Source organism: Mirounga angustirostris, unplaced genomic scaffold (assembly GCF_029215605.1).
Source record: "Mirounga angustirostris isolate CCGP_5_RB_7025 unplaced genomic scaffold, mMirAng1.0.hap1 SCAF_3, whole genome shotgun sequence".
In the NCBI taxonomy this organism is placed as follows: domain Eukaryota; kingdom Metazoa; phylum Chordata; class Mammalia; order Carnivora; family Phocidae; genus Mirounga; species Mirounga angustirostris.
This window is the reverse complement of record NW_026991711.1, coordinates 10,378,110-10,396,855: the sequence shown is the minus strand read 5'-3', so window position 1 is coordinate 10,396,855 and position 18,746 is coordinate 10,378,110. Positions and strand designations below refer to the sequence as shown.

The window sequence follows — 18,746 nt, the reverse complement described above, 5'->3', positions numbered from 1 at the left end:
AAGAGGCTCATGGTCCAGCCCTTCATTTCCTCTTGAGCTTTGTTAAGGCACACGTATACTTTCAACCCAGTGGTATTTAATTTGTACAATGCTTTAAAAAAAGAAGTTCATATATATATATATATATGTATATATATATTTATGCTTTGGCTACTATCCACTTTTAACAGGTCTATAACATTCCATTATATTAATATGCAAGTATTTGTTCTACCATGTAATACATATCTATCATGTAATAGACAACTGATGTAATTTATGTAATTTATCCACTTCCTTATTTTATGAGCAATATTGATACATTATGAATCACCAATTTTGATGAAAAGGTGTAGAATAACTATTAAAATATCCTAGGTACCTAATTCTTCTAGTTTGCTCAGATTATAACGTCCATTCTCAAGATATTTTTAGCCTTGATAATGCATTTAGTGGGGAAAATGTCACATATCAAGTCCCTGGAAGCCTGGCAAATCTCGTTCCTAGAATTTTTATGAATTGGACATGATTCTGACCTTCTAGCTAAGTGGATTTCAAAGCATCTGTTTCCAGGTTCGATATGGTTCCTGCCCCACTGCCTTAATAGGTGTTCGGCCACCAGAAAATCTCTTTCCTTCTCTGAAACTGCTCTCACTCCTCGCACTCTACTGAAAAAGTCAGATTCTCCTGAGCTAAGGTTTTGCTAGGTATTTGCTATGTTTTAAGTTTTATACATTCAACCACAGACAATTAATCTGTTTTCCTTCCTTTGCCCAGAACACATTTCAGCACGGTTCGGTAGATTACAGAATGCAGAGGCAGGTGTGTTCCCAGTCTCATTATTCCCTCCATTCTGCCCAGCACACCAGGGCGTTCATCCTCTCTACCTGACACTCAATGTTTGGGTCAGCATGACTCAGACTGCTGAAAGTCACAGATTATTGTGAAAGAGGGGGGCCTTACCATTTGAGAGTGGGTTTTCTTGGCTGAGAATCTCCACCTTTATTTTGCATTCTCTCTAGCTCTGCATACAGTCATGTCCTTGTCCTACATACATCTTCCCCTTTCCCTTCGCACTTCTTTAAAGTTTACTTTTACCACTTTCTTTTCCTTACGATACAGCTTAATGACAGCCCATTAGTTGAAATGTCACCTTTAATCTTATTTCGCTCGCTATGGTGAACTTTATTAATAATTCCTTTTTAAAAATTATTTTCAAGCATATGGTAAAAGCACAGCAGGCATCTGGTCAACACCCCGTAATCCTGTGTTTTTCTTTTTCCTTCTTACCACTTTGAATCACACTATCCTAAGTTGTCTTGTGAGCTGTAGTTGGAAACAATCTTTTTACATAGGTCAACAAAAAAGTCAAATGTAATCAGAGCAATGTAAAATGGGATATGTTCAACACAGATGCACTTTTAAATGAATTCTATAAAATCAAGTTATTTAATTTACACTTTGGAATGCCCATTTTTGTAAGCAAAATATGACTATTCTCAGAAAGCTGCCACCAGAGAAGCAAAATCAAGAGATTGCTGTGTTAATTTAAGCACTTCAAAGGTAACAAAAAGACTATCCACAATGAACGCTTAATTACATTTTCTCTCTTTCAGTATTCACATCCCAGGGCTTTCCTTGGAAACAATAATAAAGGGAAAAACACTGAAGAAAAAAAATAGTCTTTCAACTGGATCAGTAAGTCTTCCACAGTCCTTATCCTCTAATTATTGGCAAAAGTGGGGGAAAAGATGAATTTCACAAGCACCCGGCAAACTGCAATCAGTCAGGACGGAAATACACAATACATACCTGGTGGATGAGAGAGACATTTTAAAGAGACAATAGATAATGGTTATGAATATGCATTGGCTATACACTTAAGCTTGATTTTCATTGTGGGCTGACGAATTGGTGCCCCCAGGGGGCAATGAAATAGACTGCTGTTTTTTATTCCAGAACAAACCGCAGCCAAACTTTTTTTTTTTTTTCTTGTTTTGCTGCTTGGCATATGCCTGTCCTTGAAAAGACTAAATCAGGAACTCCCTGGGTTGTGCGGCACCACTGGGCCAGTGTGGATAAAAAACAAAGAGAGCTTGAATATTTATGTGGACTTTTTTTTTTTCCCATTTGGCTTAAAATGCTTTGTAGTATTTTGCAAAAAGCAGCATACAATTTAAGAAAAATGTTCATTTTAATGAAGCTCAAGCCTAAAGACAAGCTTATGGAATCGAGATTTTAACTTCTAAGTGTTCAGTTTTTAAGGGAATGTGATGCATATGTCACAGAGGCCTAGGGCCTCCATCCACATACTTCTATGTCAATCCACAAACCATCTCCAGCTGTTTTGCTGTCAATATTTTAACAGATCAGATCAGGTAGGGCTGGATGAGTGCAAATCAGAAGTTTACCATGTGGGCACTGATCCCACGGCAATCCACAGCCTTTTATCACTTGTGTCATTAGGTCTTGAATGGCAGGCTTTCTTGGTTGGTTGGTTGGTTGGTTTGTGTTTACCAGCCCTACTTCTGCACCGGTTGTAGGCTCAGAAAGGGCAGGGATTAAGCTCTTGTCTAATCTGGCCAGGATGTAGGTTAGTACTTAGACATAGATGCTGAGATTCAGGAAAACGGGGTTGAATCAGATTGAGCTAACTTGATGGAGCCCACAGTAGTGACTGTGGGTTGGAGGATGTCAGGAAAAACAAGGCGACTGCTGATCATGCTCCAGGCAAAATCTCCAGTGAACTGGGGAAGTGACTTCAGTCTCAAGACTTTTGTCTGGAAATGGAACTATCAGGTTTAATTTAGTTATATGGAGTATTTTCTTTCACTGAATTAATTAGTTCTAATCTAAAAAAATCACTTATAAATGTAGCAATCTGAGTAGTTGACCTTTTGGCTTTAGATATCACAGTCAGGCAACCTAACTAAATGTAAAAAACTTCCCATAAATCTGGTTGGGAAAAACCAATGTGAATTTTATTGCCGTAGTGTATTTTATCTGGCTCACACTATATACAAACAGTATGTTATGATTACTTAAAGACCTAACGGTGGAAGGCAGAAATTCAAAACAATTAGAAGAAGACAGAGGAGAATATTTTTACTATCTCAGGGTAGGAAAGAATTTCTTAAGCATGAGTCCAGAACAAATATTGACCAAATAAGTGAAAAAATGATCATCTTGACCACATCAAAACATAATGTCAAAAGCCCTCACAGGTACACTGAAATAGCAAAAGGCTGCCTAAGAGAGGAGATTTGCAACACCTATGGGATTACTATCCAGAGGCTATGTACCACCCCAACAAATGCATTTTAAAAAGACAAACTAGCCTTTAGGAAAATACGTAAAGCATACAATACAATTGGGTGAATCACAAAGATGGCCAGTAAGCTCATGAAGAAGTGCTCCCTTATTAACAATTACCGAAAGACAAAAATGCAAGTTTAAGGCCAAGTGATATTACCATCCAACTCATGAGACTGTCAAAATCTTAAGTCTAACAATATCAACTAGAAGTGAGAACATAAGAACACAGGGATTCTCAACACTTGAGAAGGTGAATTAGTACAGCTTGCACATAGAACAGGGGTCAGCAAATATAAGCCCCAGACAGTAAATATTTTAGGCTTAGAGGGCCAAGAGACAACACTGATGATATTCTGTGCGTACTTAATATATGAATTTAAAAATGCGTAAACCATTCTTTGCTCACAAGCTGTATAAATAAAGCCTGCAGACCAGATTTGATATATGGGCTTGCAGGCGCATGTTACAGAGCCATCTGGGCAGGATCGAGGATCCTGAATTCTACTTTCTGGCATATATCCTACAGAAACTCTCACACAAGTGGACATAGCGTACAAACGTATTAGTTGCAATATTATGAGAGCAAATCATTGGAAAACAACTCCATATATTCATGACTATATAGACTAATGACTGAATGAACTTCACATGTATTAAAATAAAAAGATTTCGAAAACAGTCTTTGGTGACAAACGTACTGAGAATGTATGCAGAGCTGGATACCATTTATTCTGAAAATTGCTGCTACTAATCATCTTAAGGAGGGAAACAATGATCAAGTATAAATTGGCCTCAGCATGGTGTGTGGTCATAATAGGGAAAAAAGTGTACAAGGACATCTCCCCCAGGGACGGCCATCAGGGCACTGGGGCAGAGTTCTCAAACTACAAAATTAATATAAATCTTACAAACTAATGGTATAAAATGTAGATTATAACCTCAAATTTAAAGCACTGTATGTTTTTGATGGACACATATATATGTGGGAGACTACTGCACTTCATTGATTTTAAGACACTCATTTATTTTCACATTTTAACAACTCAGAAACTGGAGTGCACCTTATCATCTATGTGTATGATTTAATGGTTGCTTTTTGTTATTATTAAACAAAATAAGTCTTCCTATAGTTGACAGCATGTTAAATTCAGTAAAATATGATTTAAAACTGGAAGATAGATTCAGACCAAATGTATCCTAGTCGTTGTCTGGGAGAAGAGGTGTGGGGAAAGAAGGAAAGATTAAGGTAGAGAAGGACTCGGTCCAGGAAGGGGCATCAATGACACTTTGATCAATAATACTTCTACAAATTAAAAGCATCTGAACTAATATAATAATTTTTTAGCACTTATTAATGTATACCCTTAAAGGCACACTCCATCTTATTTAAACTCAGTGTTGGGGATAGCTGTGATCTTCCTCACATTCTACGGCTAAAACATCCTCAAAAATACAGCTCACATGGAGATGGCAATTGTGGAAAGTAGGTATGTGGGGCATCATTATCCTCATTTTCAGATACATGACAGAGAGGTTAGGGAAGTTGTTGGATTCTTCTAAAGTCACCCATCTTGCGACCCACAGAGCTAGAACCTGAATCTAGATTTTGAACTCCACAGCTATACTCCACCTTATTTCCCAAAGTGCCCTCGTTGCTTTCCAGATTTGGAAAAGATTATGAATAAAAGAAGAAATTATTTCAATTTATAGTTTTAATATAGAATCACGTTTTGAAAATCATGATGGAAAAATTACAATAAATGGTTTGGGCAGATACTTGACTCAGTAGAATGAAAAGGCAGAACTACATATGGGTTTTCCAGATGTGCTCTGTGGATTCCTAGGAGTGCAGGTGAGCCCTTGGGAGTCCTTGTAAATGCTTCCATGTTCCACAGTCAGTGCCATGGTTTTGCCCCATAAGGAAAAATGAGACTGCCCAAGAAGTCAATGTACCAGATTTAACATTTTATTTCATCATATTAGTGGTCTCTGTAGAAGTTCACTTGAAAAAAAAATTACTTTGGTAAACAGTTTATTAGGCTGAATCAGTTTTCTTCTTGCTTTCGTATAGTGTGAGACTCTCACTAAAGGATTAAATCTATGTGAAAAATCTGCCATGAGGACAGCAAACAAGTATACTGTTTTAATAGAAAAACAATTAGATAGATTATTACCATACATGGATGATTTCAATCATATCTCTCCTACCTTGAACCCAGGATCAATAGTCTCCAAGCTATTCCATAGTTTTAAGGGAACTTAAACATAGTAGATGCTTAATAAACAGCTGAATTCACAAATGAGGGAATGAATGAGTAAATGAATGAATGAATGAATGAATGAATGAATGAATGAATGAATGAATGACAGAGACTTAAAGGTCCTGGAAGGGAGGATGCAAAGTGCTCAGGGCCACGTGTCACGCAGCGCGAGCAGATTTCACTCTGGAAGCCGGGTCTCCTTTCCCCCTGCTGAATGTTCTTTCCTTTTGTGCATATTTTAAAAGTCACCCCATGTAAAAAAATGCCAAAACTACTTCCATGTGATTCTACTGCTTGAACCTAAAACTTTAGACCACATACGATGCATCCCCATACACTGCTTGACGGATGTGTCTCGGTTTTGAAAGAAAGGCTCGGCCTATAGCAAATACAACCTCTAACACATCTAGTTTCTGAAGCACTTATATGGTTCATATTTAGAATTGGAAGGGACCTTAGCACTCACTTGTAATCTGTTTTATTTTAGTCACTCTTGGGCAGAGGTTTGACTCCATGAAGACATTTTCAGGTATAGTGGGAAACATTACAATCTAAGGAAACAGTGACATAGCTGAATGACAGGCTGTGAGTCCAGGAAGACATGGGAACATTCTGGCTCCAGCATTTACACCCTACGTGGCATTGGGCAAATTTCTTAACTCTTCTGAGCCTCAGTTTCATCATCTGTAACGCGGGATTACCTACCTTGGTTGTTCCAAATACTAGGAAAAAAATTATAAAACATTTTGCTTTTCAATAAACAACAGCAGTTTTTTTTTTTTTTTTTAATTTCATGTGTTTCTGATAAAGGATAACATTTTGGGTTCTTACCTTGGAACTTTTAACATAATAGAGCTTAAGTTGGCTTCTTAACTACACACACTTTTATTGTAAGGAGACGTACTTTTGCCATTAAAAGACCTGAGGATTACATCCCTTCATATGTTAAGGTCACACTTCACAATTTTTTTCTTTCTGTTTAATAGAAATGCATTGAAAAGAAAAAAATCTGCTGTGTGACAGAAGTCAATTTTTCCTGGGTTTTGGTATTTAATTTTCATGATGCTTTTTACAATTTATTTGTAGCTCTGAGTTTTAATGTTCTCCCCTGCATTTCTTTCCATCAAAGCCCCAAAACACTGAGCTGACTTCTCACTGTACTCTGAGATCTTCACCTTGTCTTCAGTTTAGTCTCAGCTTGGAAAAGAGAGTGGTGACACTGAAGATCTTGTCTCTACATGATAAATAATAATAATGGCAGCAATCATAATAATGTAGTCTGGCTTGATCCTTAGATTATCTAGAGCGGGAATGCTTAGAGATGGTGAAACAGGTACGCAAATGCGGGATTTCCATTTTGTCTCGTCTTGTTTTCCCTCATGTGGACACTTGTATCTGATGGAGACGCCTTACTCAGATCTGAAATCTAGTTCCTCAAGGAGCTCGATTCATAGGAATTGAGACTGGAAGGGACCTCATCTGGTCGGACTATTTACATGGGTTCTCTGGCTCTTGTTCTGAAATGGAGACTAGGCCACAGAAACCGGTTGATGCTCATCCCACTATGGTTCTAAGACAGAATTGAAAAGAAATGCTAAACTCACCAGAGTGGCAAAGAGATGGTACAGAATAAAATAGATGGCCACCACAGGTGCCCACATGTGGCCCACAGCATTCAGGGTTTGGTCCATCACGTCTACCCATCCTTCCTGGGTGAGGATCTGGAACATGGACATAAATGCCTGCAGAGGAAGACAACGGAGGTGTTAAACACCTGCTCAGGCGCACATGCATTTTAAAATTAGTATGTGGTGTTGGAGGACTCTGGTGTCAACATTATTGATTTTTATCTGATTGATCTGAGGAAGAACAGCCTTAATGCAACAGATGGGAAAGAGCTGAGAACTAAAAATCCTAAAAGCCTAATACCTAACTTTTCAGTGTGGAAAACTAAAATAATCACCCTGAATTAAAATTAGCCTTGTGGGTGGGTAAATACTATTGAGTAAATTGAAGAAAAAATCAGGACCCCTTGTTATTTGACTTTCTTTTTTTTTCTATTCTCTAAGCAAGCTAAGATTTAACATTTCCAACAGGTAACTGTATTTTTATTTTGCTAAGTGCAACTTATTTTTATAGCAAATTGCAATTGATTGTCTAAAGGCGTATGAGAATAATAGACTTAAATTTTACTTTTATAGTATTAATCTATCAAATTATTTCAGTTATATTAAAAACATGAGACTCTATAAGAACAAAATATTTTTCTTTCTTTCTTTCTTTCTTTCTTTCTTCCTTCCTTCCTTCCTTCTTTTTCTTTCTTTCTTTCTTTCTTTCTTTCTTTCTTTCTTTCTTTCTTTCTTTCTTTCTTTCTTTCTTTCTTTCTTCTCTCCTCTCTCTCTTTCTTTCTAATAGAGAGGGGGTGGGTAGTGGGAGAGGGAGAGAGAATCTCAAGCAAGCTCTACACTCAGTGTAGAGCTTGACAGGGCTTGATCTCATGACCCTGAGATCATGACCTGAGCCAAAATCAAGAGTCAGAGGCTTAACCAAAAGAACCACCCAGGTGCCCCAAGAAGCAAATATTTCTAAATGATACTGCCATAGAGAGTAACTTAATAAAGACAAACACACTTTTCATGATTATTTTTTGTTTTATTTTCAAGGCACAGAATCAAGACCATGAAAGAGGCCAAGACCTAAATAAATAAACTAATTAATTAATTAATTAAAATAGAGCATTCCAACAGAATCCAGCCAAGCTACAAGACTCATACTTTCTCTGCCAAGATCTTTGGTTAGTTCCATTCTGACAAGTTTTTCTTATTAAACATAGGGTTATATGTATAGCCCTGACTCATGTGTCTTTTATACATTAGTGCCAATAAATGTTTCCTAATGAGGATTTATGATAATGATGATGTCTGGGGAAAGTGAAAACTGTAATCTAGTGACTCTTTAAAAATGTCTTTATAGGCTTTAGTACAATGAAGTTGTAAATTGGACTCTCAGATTCCAGGATAATACAAAGATGGACAGAGCCCAAGATAAAAGCCCTGTTACATTGATAGGATCTTAGAGACAAAGTGGCCACTACAGATAATCTACTCTGACTCTTTTTGAAGATAAGGAAAATGAGGCTTAAGAATGATTGGTGATTAGCCCAAAGTCACCCTACTCATGTGTGACACTAACAAGTAACACTGAGTCATTATGACTCCAAAGTACGTCCTTTTCCAAGTACCACATTCTGTGTTCAGTGAGGTCTTGAATCCACTACTTTCCAAGCTGTACCCCACAGAGTAAGCTCTCTTAGGAGTTTGCTTTGCTAGGGACACTTACATGAACTGTTTTAGAAGTATGACATTAAATGCCTAGCACATAGTGGACCCATTTGAACAAAGGAGCAATTAATTGTTAAATGATTCTTGTACCAGAAGATAAGTTTTTCCACTTATTCTTTGTCCATGTGTGAAACACTTAACATCTCCTTGAGTTTATTTTTCTATAATCTCATCACCCTACGATGTGTCTTGTTCGCGAAAGTACGAAGTATGCTGTTATCGATGCTTGATATCAGCATTGTCAAGGACAATATAATACCTTCCCTGCCAGGGCGCCTAAGAGAATATTAGCTCTAACTCATCCTAAAAATGCTTCAGAAGACTTTGCAACACGTCATTTAACTTCATAAGTATGCCAACACATCATCAAGGGCAATTATTTTTTTCCCTGTTTTTTTTTTTTCCTGTCGAATATTTATTACGTACAAAGACAAGGAACACAGGTTCCAAAGATGATTCATATAAAAATATCAGACTGCTGTATTTTCTTCAACGAAGATGTCACCAGTGTGAAAGAGTGTGTGCATCCTAAAGACTCAGCAGCAATAGGGGAAGATCACAACACCCACCAGTATAAAGGGAATTTTACCCAACATGGATTTCTTTACCCCAAAATGACAGGCAAGCTTGTGATTAAATCCAACATCTATTCTTAGTACCTAGAGACCAAAAAATGCAGATGTACCTTTCAACTGCCTTGGGCACTAACCAAATTAATTTGTTTTCATCCACTACATTAGCTTTCATGAATACTCAGCTATTATGCATTCAGTAAATGCTCGGGAATGTGGAGCTATGGGATTGTAACCTGTTGCTGGCAGATAAGCAATGTGGGCAAGAACACTGGGGTTATCTTCTACTCTTTTCAGAGTCTCAGAAGAAGAAAAAAAAATCTCATTTCTGCACAGCTTAGCCACCTGAAAATGCATGTTGTAAGATGCTGTGAATTATATTTGAGAGCAATGCTTTGCTACAATGTGTGTCTTTCTAGCTGCTTACGTGGATAAACCAATGAAAAGTAGCGCCATGAAATAAGTCTATCAGAGGCTGAAAATGAATTTGTGCTTTGCATGAAGGCTGCTATTTTATCCAGCAGATTTTTATCTGCTGAGATTTTATCCAGAAATTTAAATCCCGATGATTGAGATGTAACTCAAGTACACTTACATTGTCCACAGAATGTGTGTCCCTTGAAGAGTCTGCTTAGCTTACTTATTTAAACATGGATTGTTAGCGGTTTCTGGAGGCTTGAGGTGTCAGGCATTGAAATGAAGAAGACATGGTTTCTTCTACTAAGAAATTTATAATCAAAAGTGATAGAATAAGATGAAAATGACCAACTCTAATAAAAGGTAAAATGGAAAATATGGTGTAGAAGAGAACTATGGTAAAGCTATCAAGGAGCAAGTTAGATGTACAAATGTATCCCTTTTGGGTGAGGCAAGAACTGTTTGGGGAAAATGATGGCAAGTGACTGTCATGATGAAAACAAGTATGATGTAAACGGTGGAGAAGGGGGCTGGAGGAAGTCCTCTCTTTTCTCCGAGCTACCTGTTGTTATGTAATGCCAATTTCCTACCCTGTGGACCTCTTGTCCCTCCTTATGGGTATCCACCAGCTCTTTATAAATTAAGAAAACTAAACTTTTATCTATCATATATGTTTAAGGTATTTTCCTCTATCCATTTGCGGTATTTCTGCAAACATTAATTTTAAATTTCTATGTGGTCTAATTTGCTATTCTTTTATCTAAGGTAAAAAACAAAACAAAAAAACTTCTCTCATTGGAATATTAGACTTAAATGTACCCGTACTTTTATGAAGTATTTTTAGTTTCCTTATTTTATTATGTTTAACATGCTGAACCAGAAGTCACTATTTAAATCAGTCTAAATCTGGAATTTATTTTGGTATAAGAAGTGAGATAGGAATTAATCTTATTTTTTCTTTCAAATAGGTGATCACCTGACTCAGCATAATATAAATGAAAAAAAAATCTATCTTTTCACTTATTTGAAATAATCCCTTTCTTATGTAATGAATACTCATATAATTTCAGCTCTAATTCTAAATTTCTATTCTTTTCCATCAATCTAGCTGATCTCCAAATTGTCTAACAATTGTACATTTATTTTAATAACTGGTAAGATTCCTAGCTGCTCCTCATAAACTTTTGTTTTCAGAATTCTTTCATTTATTTTTATATATTAATTCCTCGAAACATCTTGTTTTATTTGTTGAGATCACATTAGTCTAAGAAAAATTGATATTCTTATTCTCCAGTCTCATGGAAATGTTTATCTTTCCATTTATTAAGTTTTTATTCATGATTCTGAACAAATATTTCTTCTTATATGGTTTCCACACATTTCTTGTTAAGCTGATTAATATTATTTTTCAAAAATTTAATCAAGGTGATGCCATATCGTTAAAATATTGCATAGTAAAGGAACGTGATGATGGGTTTCTTAATGAATGATATGCATAAGCTATATGTTTTTCAGTCCTAATTGGTCTTTCATGCTTGTCAGTACACTGACAATCAACAGATTGATAGTCAATATGTTGACTATGAAAATACTGTTCACTGTGAGCCCGGTAATGTTCTCAGAGCCTACTTCCTCCTCCAGGGCTCCAGTGTATGACCTATATGGTACCAGAGGGAGAATGTTCCAGATTGAGCGGCTCCCTTTCTCACTGTCTGCTAATTGCTCAGAATCTGGCCCAGTTTAATGCACTTTATCTGAATCTTTGCTTTCTTAACACAATGTTCAGTTTAGTTTAGTTTAATTTTGGCTGAGATTTTCTGATTGTTTTTTCACACATTTCATTGGGAAAAGAAATATATACTTTTTTCCCTTCTACTTCCTATAGTTTCCAGATTCTCACGGGTTTTATCTATTGTTTGGAATAAGTTCCACTGTTACACTCCTATAGATGTTCTTCCTGAAGCCTTCACTTACCCCAAAACCATTTGATTCTTACTCTCAGATATTTCTCTTGGGGGTCCTCTTACTACTTGCTTTAATTTGGACTAATTGCTTTTTATATACACTCCACAGTTGTCAGGATCTTGGTTTTTAACTTTCTTATCTAGATCTTTTGTTCTCTCCATTATAGTGTCAGAAAGTCATCCCAGAATCTCATCCCTACTCATGAGAGTCCTGTTTCAATGTCAGCTGGGTTTTCTTCTCTCTGTTTTGCTGTCTTCGTTTGAGGAGATGGGTCTGCAGGGACAGAAGTATTCGCTGGGGCTATGCGAAGTTATGCTTGGAATATCAAGCTTCAGATATTTCTTCAATTCAGATAGGTCCCAGAAATCTTTACTGCTGCCAGAGCCAACCAGTCCCAGGTGTTGGCAGCCTCCCATTCACCGGCTCTCTTAGCTGTCGCCAGGGGAGGGCAGACAGCCTGATTCTGCCCGTTTTGGTTCTCTGGAGGGAGGGAGAGGACAAGAGGGGCTCTCCTTGCCACCATGCCCCCAGGGCCACCTGTCCCCTCATGGCTTCTGTTCTCTTCATACTCTCATTGTGCTGAACTTTTGTTTATTATGGGAGATAATTAGTTTATGGAAATTATGATTATTTTGCTTTCACTCTCAAGCTTTCTTCCTAGCTGGGAAAAATAAAATGGTGAGATCTAGCAGTTTATTTTCTCAGGTAAAACAGCTGGAACAAGTCATTTCTATACTTGGGGGTTTCTTGTTGTCCTTTTCCAGGCCTATGCATGCTCCCATGGCCTGGTCTCCTCAAATTGAGGGAGATGAGTACATGTTTTAGGATTTGCTTTTCCAATTTATTTTCTTCTCAACATCTGAAAAACAGGCTTAAGGCATGAGACTAGAGAGTTCATCCTTTATGATTTTCTGTTTCTCCCCCCCTTTCTTCCCTCCTTCCTAGTAGCTGCTATTCAAAGATAATGGTACAAAATTGTGGCCTTGCTTTTGTGTGGTTATTGCTGGTGTAATTTTTTCTGGCTGATAATTAACTGTTTTATTTGTTTCCTTAGGTTTTAGGGACAGAGGGTCTGTGATTTTGCTATTTCACCCCTCAAGTCCAAACCTACAGATGTAAATAGGAGTAAACAACTTTGTTTACAAGTGCTTTTACTTTTTAAAAGGATTATATTTTTTTCTTTAGAGAGAGAGAGTGAGTGCATGTGCATGTGCATGCAAATGCGGTGGGGGGGAGGGGCAGAGAGAGAGGGAGAGAGAGAATCTTAAGCAGGCCCAAGCCCAACTCCTGAGCTCCAACATGGGCCTTGATCTCACCACCCTGAGATAACGGCCTGAGCCCAAATCAAGAGTTAGTCACTTAACTCCTGGGTGGGACTGAGCCACCCAGGAGCCCCTACAAGTGCTTTTACTTTTTGATTGTGAATGACATAATCACATATTAAACACCACTATACAGGTCAGTCCGTTTCATACTGGAGGTGCTTGGCTACACTAACTGAATCAGGGATGAGCCGTTAAGCAGAGAATGGCCAGTTGCACTTAAGGTGATCAGGAATAAACAACTCTGCCTCATCAGAAAAGAACTAAACCAATCAAAAACATCTCTAATGAGCCTCCAGTGGAAGCTATAGAGAAAAATCACATTGTTGGCTGTAGCATCTGGACGTGAACAACTGAAGACTAGCTATACAGGTCAGTAGGAGCAAGAGGGGTCATGGAAAAGTCAGAGTTATGAGCATGTTGATAATCCAAGGAAGCAAAAATCTCTGAATGAACAGAAGTTAAGTGGGAAAGAAAACACAGAGTAGAGATGGCAATGATGTTCACTGAATGGAGAAGAAAGGTTGTGAAAATCACTGGTTCAGGGAGCACCTTTTTCTAATTGGAGTGCATCATATCCCTCAGGTATGTGGGAACAAAACAAAGGGCAAGACCAGAGTAGAGGGTGAAAGCTGCAAGGCAGGAGTGTGACAAGGCGAGCTGTTCCAGGGGTGATGCAGGAGAAAACACATCTAAGAGTAGAGAACTAGGGTCCTGGGGTCACTGAAGGGCACGAGCACTGCAGTGGAGAGCCACAAAGTTCACTGTCAGCCCTTCTCAGCCTCCTTTGCTGGCATCTTCTCGATTAATCTCTACAAGCTACAGAGCCTCAGGGCTCGGTCCTCTGATCTCTTTTGTGCCTCTCAACACTAACTAGTTGGTCTCACTCATTCCAATGTCTTTAAATACTGTCTATATACTGACGACTCTAGTCCCACATCTGGAATCAACTCCATGGTCTCCACTTGGATGTGTATCGAACAGGAATCTCAAGCATTAGACATTCCACATCAAACTCTTTATGCCCTATTCCCCAAACCTGTTCCTTCTGTCTCCTTCCCAACTCGGAAGAATGAGAGCTCCGTTCTCCAAGGTACTCAGGCCAAAACCGCACAGACACTTTTGGTTCTTCCCATTTCCTCACATCCTGCATCCAGCCTATAAGGAAATCCTGCTAAATCCAACCTTGCTTGGTTCTTGGACTCAGTTCCACATTTATTCTCAATACTCCCTGCTATCATTACTAAAACAGCTAATTTTCCCCCCAAGTAGCCCTACATTTTGGTGCTATCCTTTCTGGTCATAAACTGAGACTGGGGGACTTGAGTAAAAATAAGACTACCAAAGAGGGAGAAATAAGAAAAGTATTTTCATAGCTTCTCTTTTATTCCAACTAATAGCCTTGAATGTCGATCACAGATGGGATGAACAATGTCCCCTAGACCAGGCTTCCACCAGGGCCTTCAAGGGCCCATGCCAAAGTATTGGTGGCAGGTTGATCAAAGACAGGACATCTTTTTCTCTCTCAAGGCCCCAAGGATCCATTCTGACACCAAATCTCTTTCTGATGGACCTTCTTAGAGTTAGGTGAAAGCAATGCAAGAGTATTACCCTATACTGAAATAAACAGGCTATAAGTCTTTGTCCAGGCCTTGCAAAGCAGTTCATAACCCTTTAAAAAGATATCATGGATGCCCTTTGAAAACTTGATGCCCCAATGCATGTTTTGGGTTTTGAGCATATGTGGATATCAATTTAGGTTAAAAAAATAAATAAATATTCTTAAAAAGTAGGATGGGTAAACATCTCAGGTTTTGGTCAACATATAGCAAGCAGAATATACAGTATGATCCCACCTGTAATATACAAATCTAGATGTGTTCTTGCGTGCCTCAAAATGATTGAAATCCTATAAAATAAACTTAGTGCTTTGGGGACTGGAATGGGGAGGACTGAGGAACTAGGAAGGGGGGTAAATACTCTCTTTTGAATTTTTTAAAGTAATAGCTGTACTGAGATATATTTTACATACCATAAAATTCATCATTTAAAGTCTACAATTAAGTGTTGGGGCGCCTGGGTAGCTCAGTCAGGTTAAGTGTCCAACTCTTGATTTCAGCTCAGGTCACAATCTTAGGGTCCTGAGACCAAGCCCCGTGTTGGGCTCCTTGGTCAGTGGGGAGCCTGCTGGAGATTCTCTCTCCCTCTTCTGCTTCCCCTCCCCCCCAAAATAAATAATTTTTTTAAAAAATAAACTCTACAATTAAGTGCTTTTAGTTTGTTTTCAGAGTTGTACAACATTACCACTATTTAATTTAAAAACGTTATCTCCACCTCCCCTCAAAAACTATGTACTCATTGGCATTCCCTCCCCATTCCTCCCTCCTGCAGCCTTTAGTAACCAATATACTTTCCATCTCTATGGATTTGCCTATTCTGCACATCTTCTATAAATGGAATCATACAATCTGTGGTCAGGGTTCATCCATGTTGTAGTGTGTATCAGCACTTTATTGCCAATTGATATTGCATTATAAAGCTAGACCACCTTTTATCTATTCATCAGTTGATGGATATTTGTTTTGTTTCCACTTTTTGGCTATTACGAATAATGCTCTATGAACATTCTTGTACAGGTTTTTGGGTGGACATAAAAATTCCTTTTCACTTAATATGCCTTTTACCTTTTGTATTAAAATATATGTAAAAACAGATATTAATTTTATTTTGAAAAGTATACACATTAAACATTTTAAAACATGGTGAAGAATACCACCATGTCGACATACAACTTTCATTTTACCAATGTAATTTATATCTATTTTATCTATCTTTAGCTGGTTTCAAGAACTCTTTCTCTACAATAGATTTGCTTTCAAAAGGAAATCCATTTGACAACTTATATAGTGGCTCAACCTTTTTATGGGGAGTGTCCCTGCTGTGTCTTACTACCAGTCAGCTCTAAAATAGAAGATCTGACTTGATGGTATTCACTGAGTACAAAAGTGACACCTCCTTTGGTTTTAATTGTCTTAATTAGTCACCTACTCAATGTCCTTGTTTCTTTGTCCCCACTCAAAAAGCAGTAATATGTCGAGGAGTTTTATCCTCTGAAAAACCCACTAATGTCATGATCCTTTAATATTTTGTTGTATAGTTCCTTTTATTTAGAACTTACTCAACTATTCAAAGGTGTAATTTTTTAAAAAGATTTATTTATTTATTTGAGAGAGAGAGCATGAGCAGGGGGACGGGAAGAGAGGGAGAGAGAATCTGAAGCAGACTCTATGCTCAGCACAGAGCCCGATGCAGGGCTCATCCCACAACTGTGAGATCATGACCTGAGCCAAAACCAAGAGTTGGACACTCAACTGACCGAGCCACCCAGGTGCCCCTCACATTTACAATATTTAAAATGTGATCAATAAATAATAAATCTTGGACTTACCTAATGTTGGCTGGCAAAATCATGACTGATAAGATCAAGAGTATATGTGGATACTACCTAGATCCTGATACCTAGATCAAGGTCTTATGGAGAATTGGGGGGTGGAAAAACCCAATAAAAATGACATTTTTAATGTATTTTAAAACATACAGTAAATAAAAGCTCTAAGAGTAACCACTTACTGTGGCAAACTAAGTTATCCATAAATACAAACTCTGTGGATTTGAAATCTGGAGTGAAAATGGGAGCCATTTCTTTACTTCAGATTTCTCCTTAACGGTTTCGATGGAATTCCAGGGTCCAATTCAGTTATACTTTTCCCAGTTCTCCAATCTCCATCTCTCTGTCTTTTCTGGCCAACTCTTAGGAAAAATGCCAACTCCTAGGTGGGTCTGATTCTTCATGGCTGTGCCTACCCATCCGGCTGCTCTGAGGAGAGGGTTACCCCTAGGAAAACGGTGCCCCCTGCCCCTGGCTCCCAAAGGGGCCTCAACACTGTCCAGCAAGTCTCTTCCCTGTTTTTCGTGAGTCCATGACCAGCCACAAGCTTTCCAAAACGTCTTGTCATCTGCCATCTGACTAGCTTCATCCACCTCATCTCTGTCCTCACAAGAGATGGCCTTTCTAGAGGGGAGAGCTAAGAGTGCCGTTTAAAATAGAAGTTGAATGAACTGAGCATAAGACCTCAACCTTCTGTGAGTGGCAGAGCAGTAAGGCAAAGAACAAAGTGTTTAGCTTTGTAGTCACAGGGCCTGAGTTTGGGATCAAACTGCTGCCCGGCTTAGCAGCTCTGGGTGAAACACCGAGCCATCCTGACACCAAGCTTCCTCAAATGTGTGATAGTGTCACTCCGAAGACTGTTTTGAGAATCAAAATAAATACAGTATGTGTGAGCACTTTATAAACATGAAACACCATACAAGTAATATTTTTTAAGAAAAATTTTAAAAATCTCTCTCAAGGAAAAACAACTTTAATAACCCTTCTTTAAATTTCTGAATCCTATACAGTCTCTATGACTTAAAACTCCTGATGTCGTATCCAGTATGATTTCATTTTTATAAAGTTCAAAATCATATTGGATAAACTATATTTCTAAGAAGATACTTCCTTTTAGATACATGATTTTGAAAGTGTGACTGGTTTTGGTGGCATCATTTTATCTTTGGACTAAATAATTCCCTTCATATGCTCGATAGCTGTTCAGTGTCTCTATTTTATGATCTATTAATTGGTACTGGCTGTCAATTCGAAAACTTGGTTTTCATGCAATATATTTTCCAGTCCATCTTCCCAGACTATATTTTACCTGTAAATTACAGAAAAGGGCTACGGTAAATGTTTTGTTACTAACAGAAACTGAAAAATTGCCTTTCGGGGCTGTTAATTCATCTGGGTATTTACTGAGTAAACAGTCGAAATCATGTTGTTTGCCAATGGATCGATAATAGGCAGCTAAGTAAAATAGGATCTGTGCTTGAAGTTATCACATCACTGAGAGCTGAAAACACAGTGAAACACGGACTGGGTTTTGTTATAGGGCCGTGTTCTGGAAAGTTTAGTTACCAGTAACTTTTAAAGATTTTATTTATTTATTTGAGAGAGAATGAGAGACAGAGAGCACGAGAGGGAAGAGGGCAGAGGGAGAAGCAGACTCCCCGCCAAGCAGGGAGCCTGATGCGGGACTCGATCCCAGGACTCCAGGATCATGACCTGAGCCGAAGGCAGTCGCTTAACCAACTGAGCCACCCAGGCGCCCACCAGTGACTTTTAAATGGTAAAGGTTTTGAAGCCCTGTGGGTCTCTCCCTTTATAGGAACTCTTTTGGGATTTGAGATCTGTTGAAACCAATTACTTTTGCTGTTAGTAGAAGTGAAATATTTAAAGTATTAATCTCTTTATAAAATGATTATGTCTTATTCCTTGTCACTGAGGAAGAAATAAAAGTTGAAACTGGAGGTTTTAATTAATTCTGTGACTGCCTTTTATATTGACAAAAAAGACCAAGCAGTTCTTTGCTTTTTTCCCGAAATGAACCCACATTATTTATTTCACTTCTATAATTCCTAAAATGTGCTTGTTGCCAAGCATTCCATTTAAACAAGTAAAAAGGAGGGGGGGCAAGT

General features: G+C 38.1%; 1 protein-coding gene across 1 annotated transcript in view; it reads right to left on the bottom strand.

The window, feature by feature from the left end:
• The window catches only part of NALCN (sodium leak channel, non-selective), a 312,103-nt gene that overhangs the window by 115,515 nt on the left and 177,842 nt on the right, over positions 1-18,746 (bottom strand). Inside the window, exon 14 of the mRNA XM_064585923.1 lies at positions 7,160-7,297. Within this exon, the coding sequence (XP_064441993.1) occupies positions 7,160-7,297 (138 nt within the window). The remainder of the gene's footprint in view (positions 1-7,159; positions 7,298-18,746) is intronic.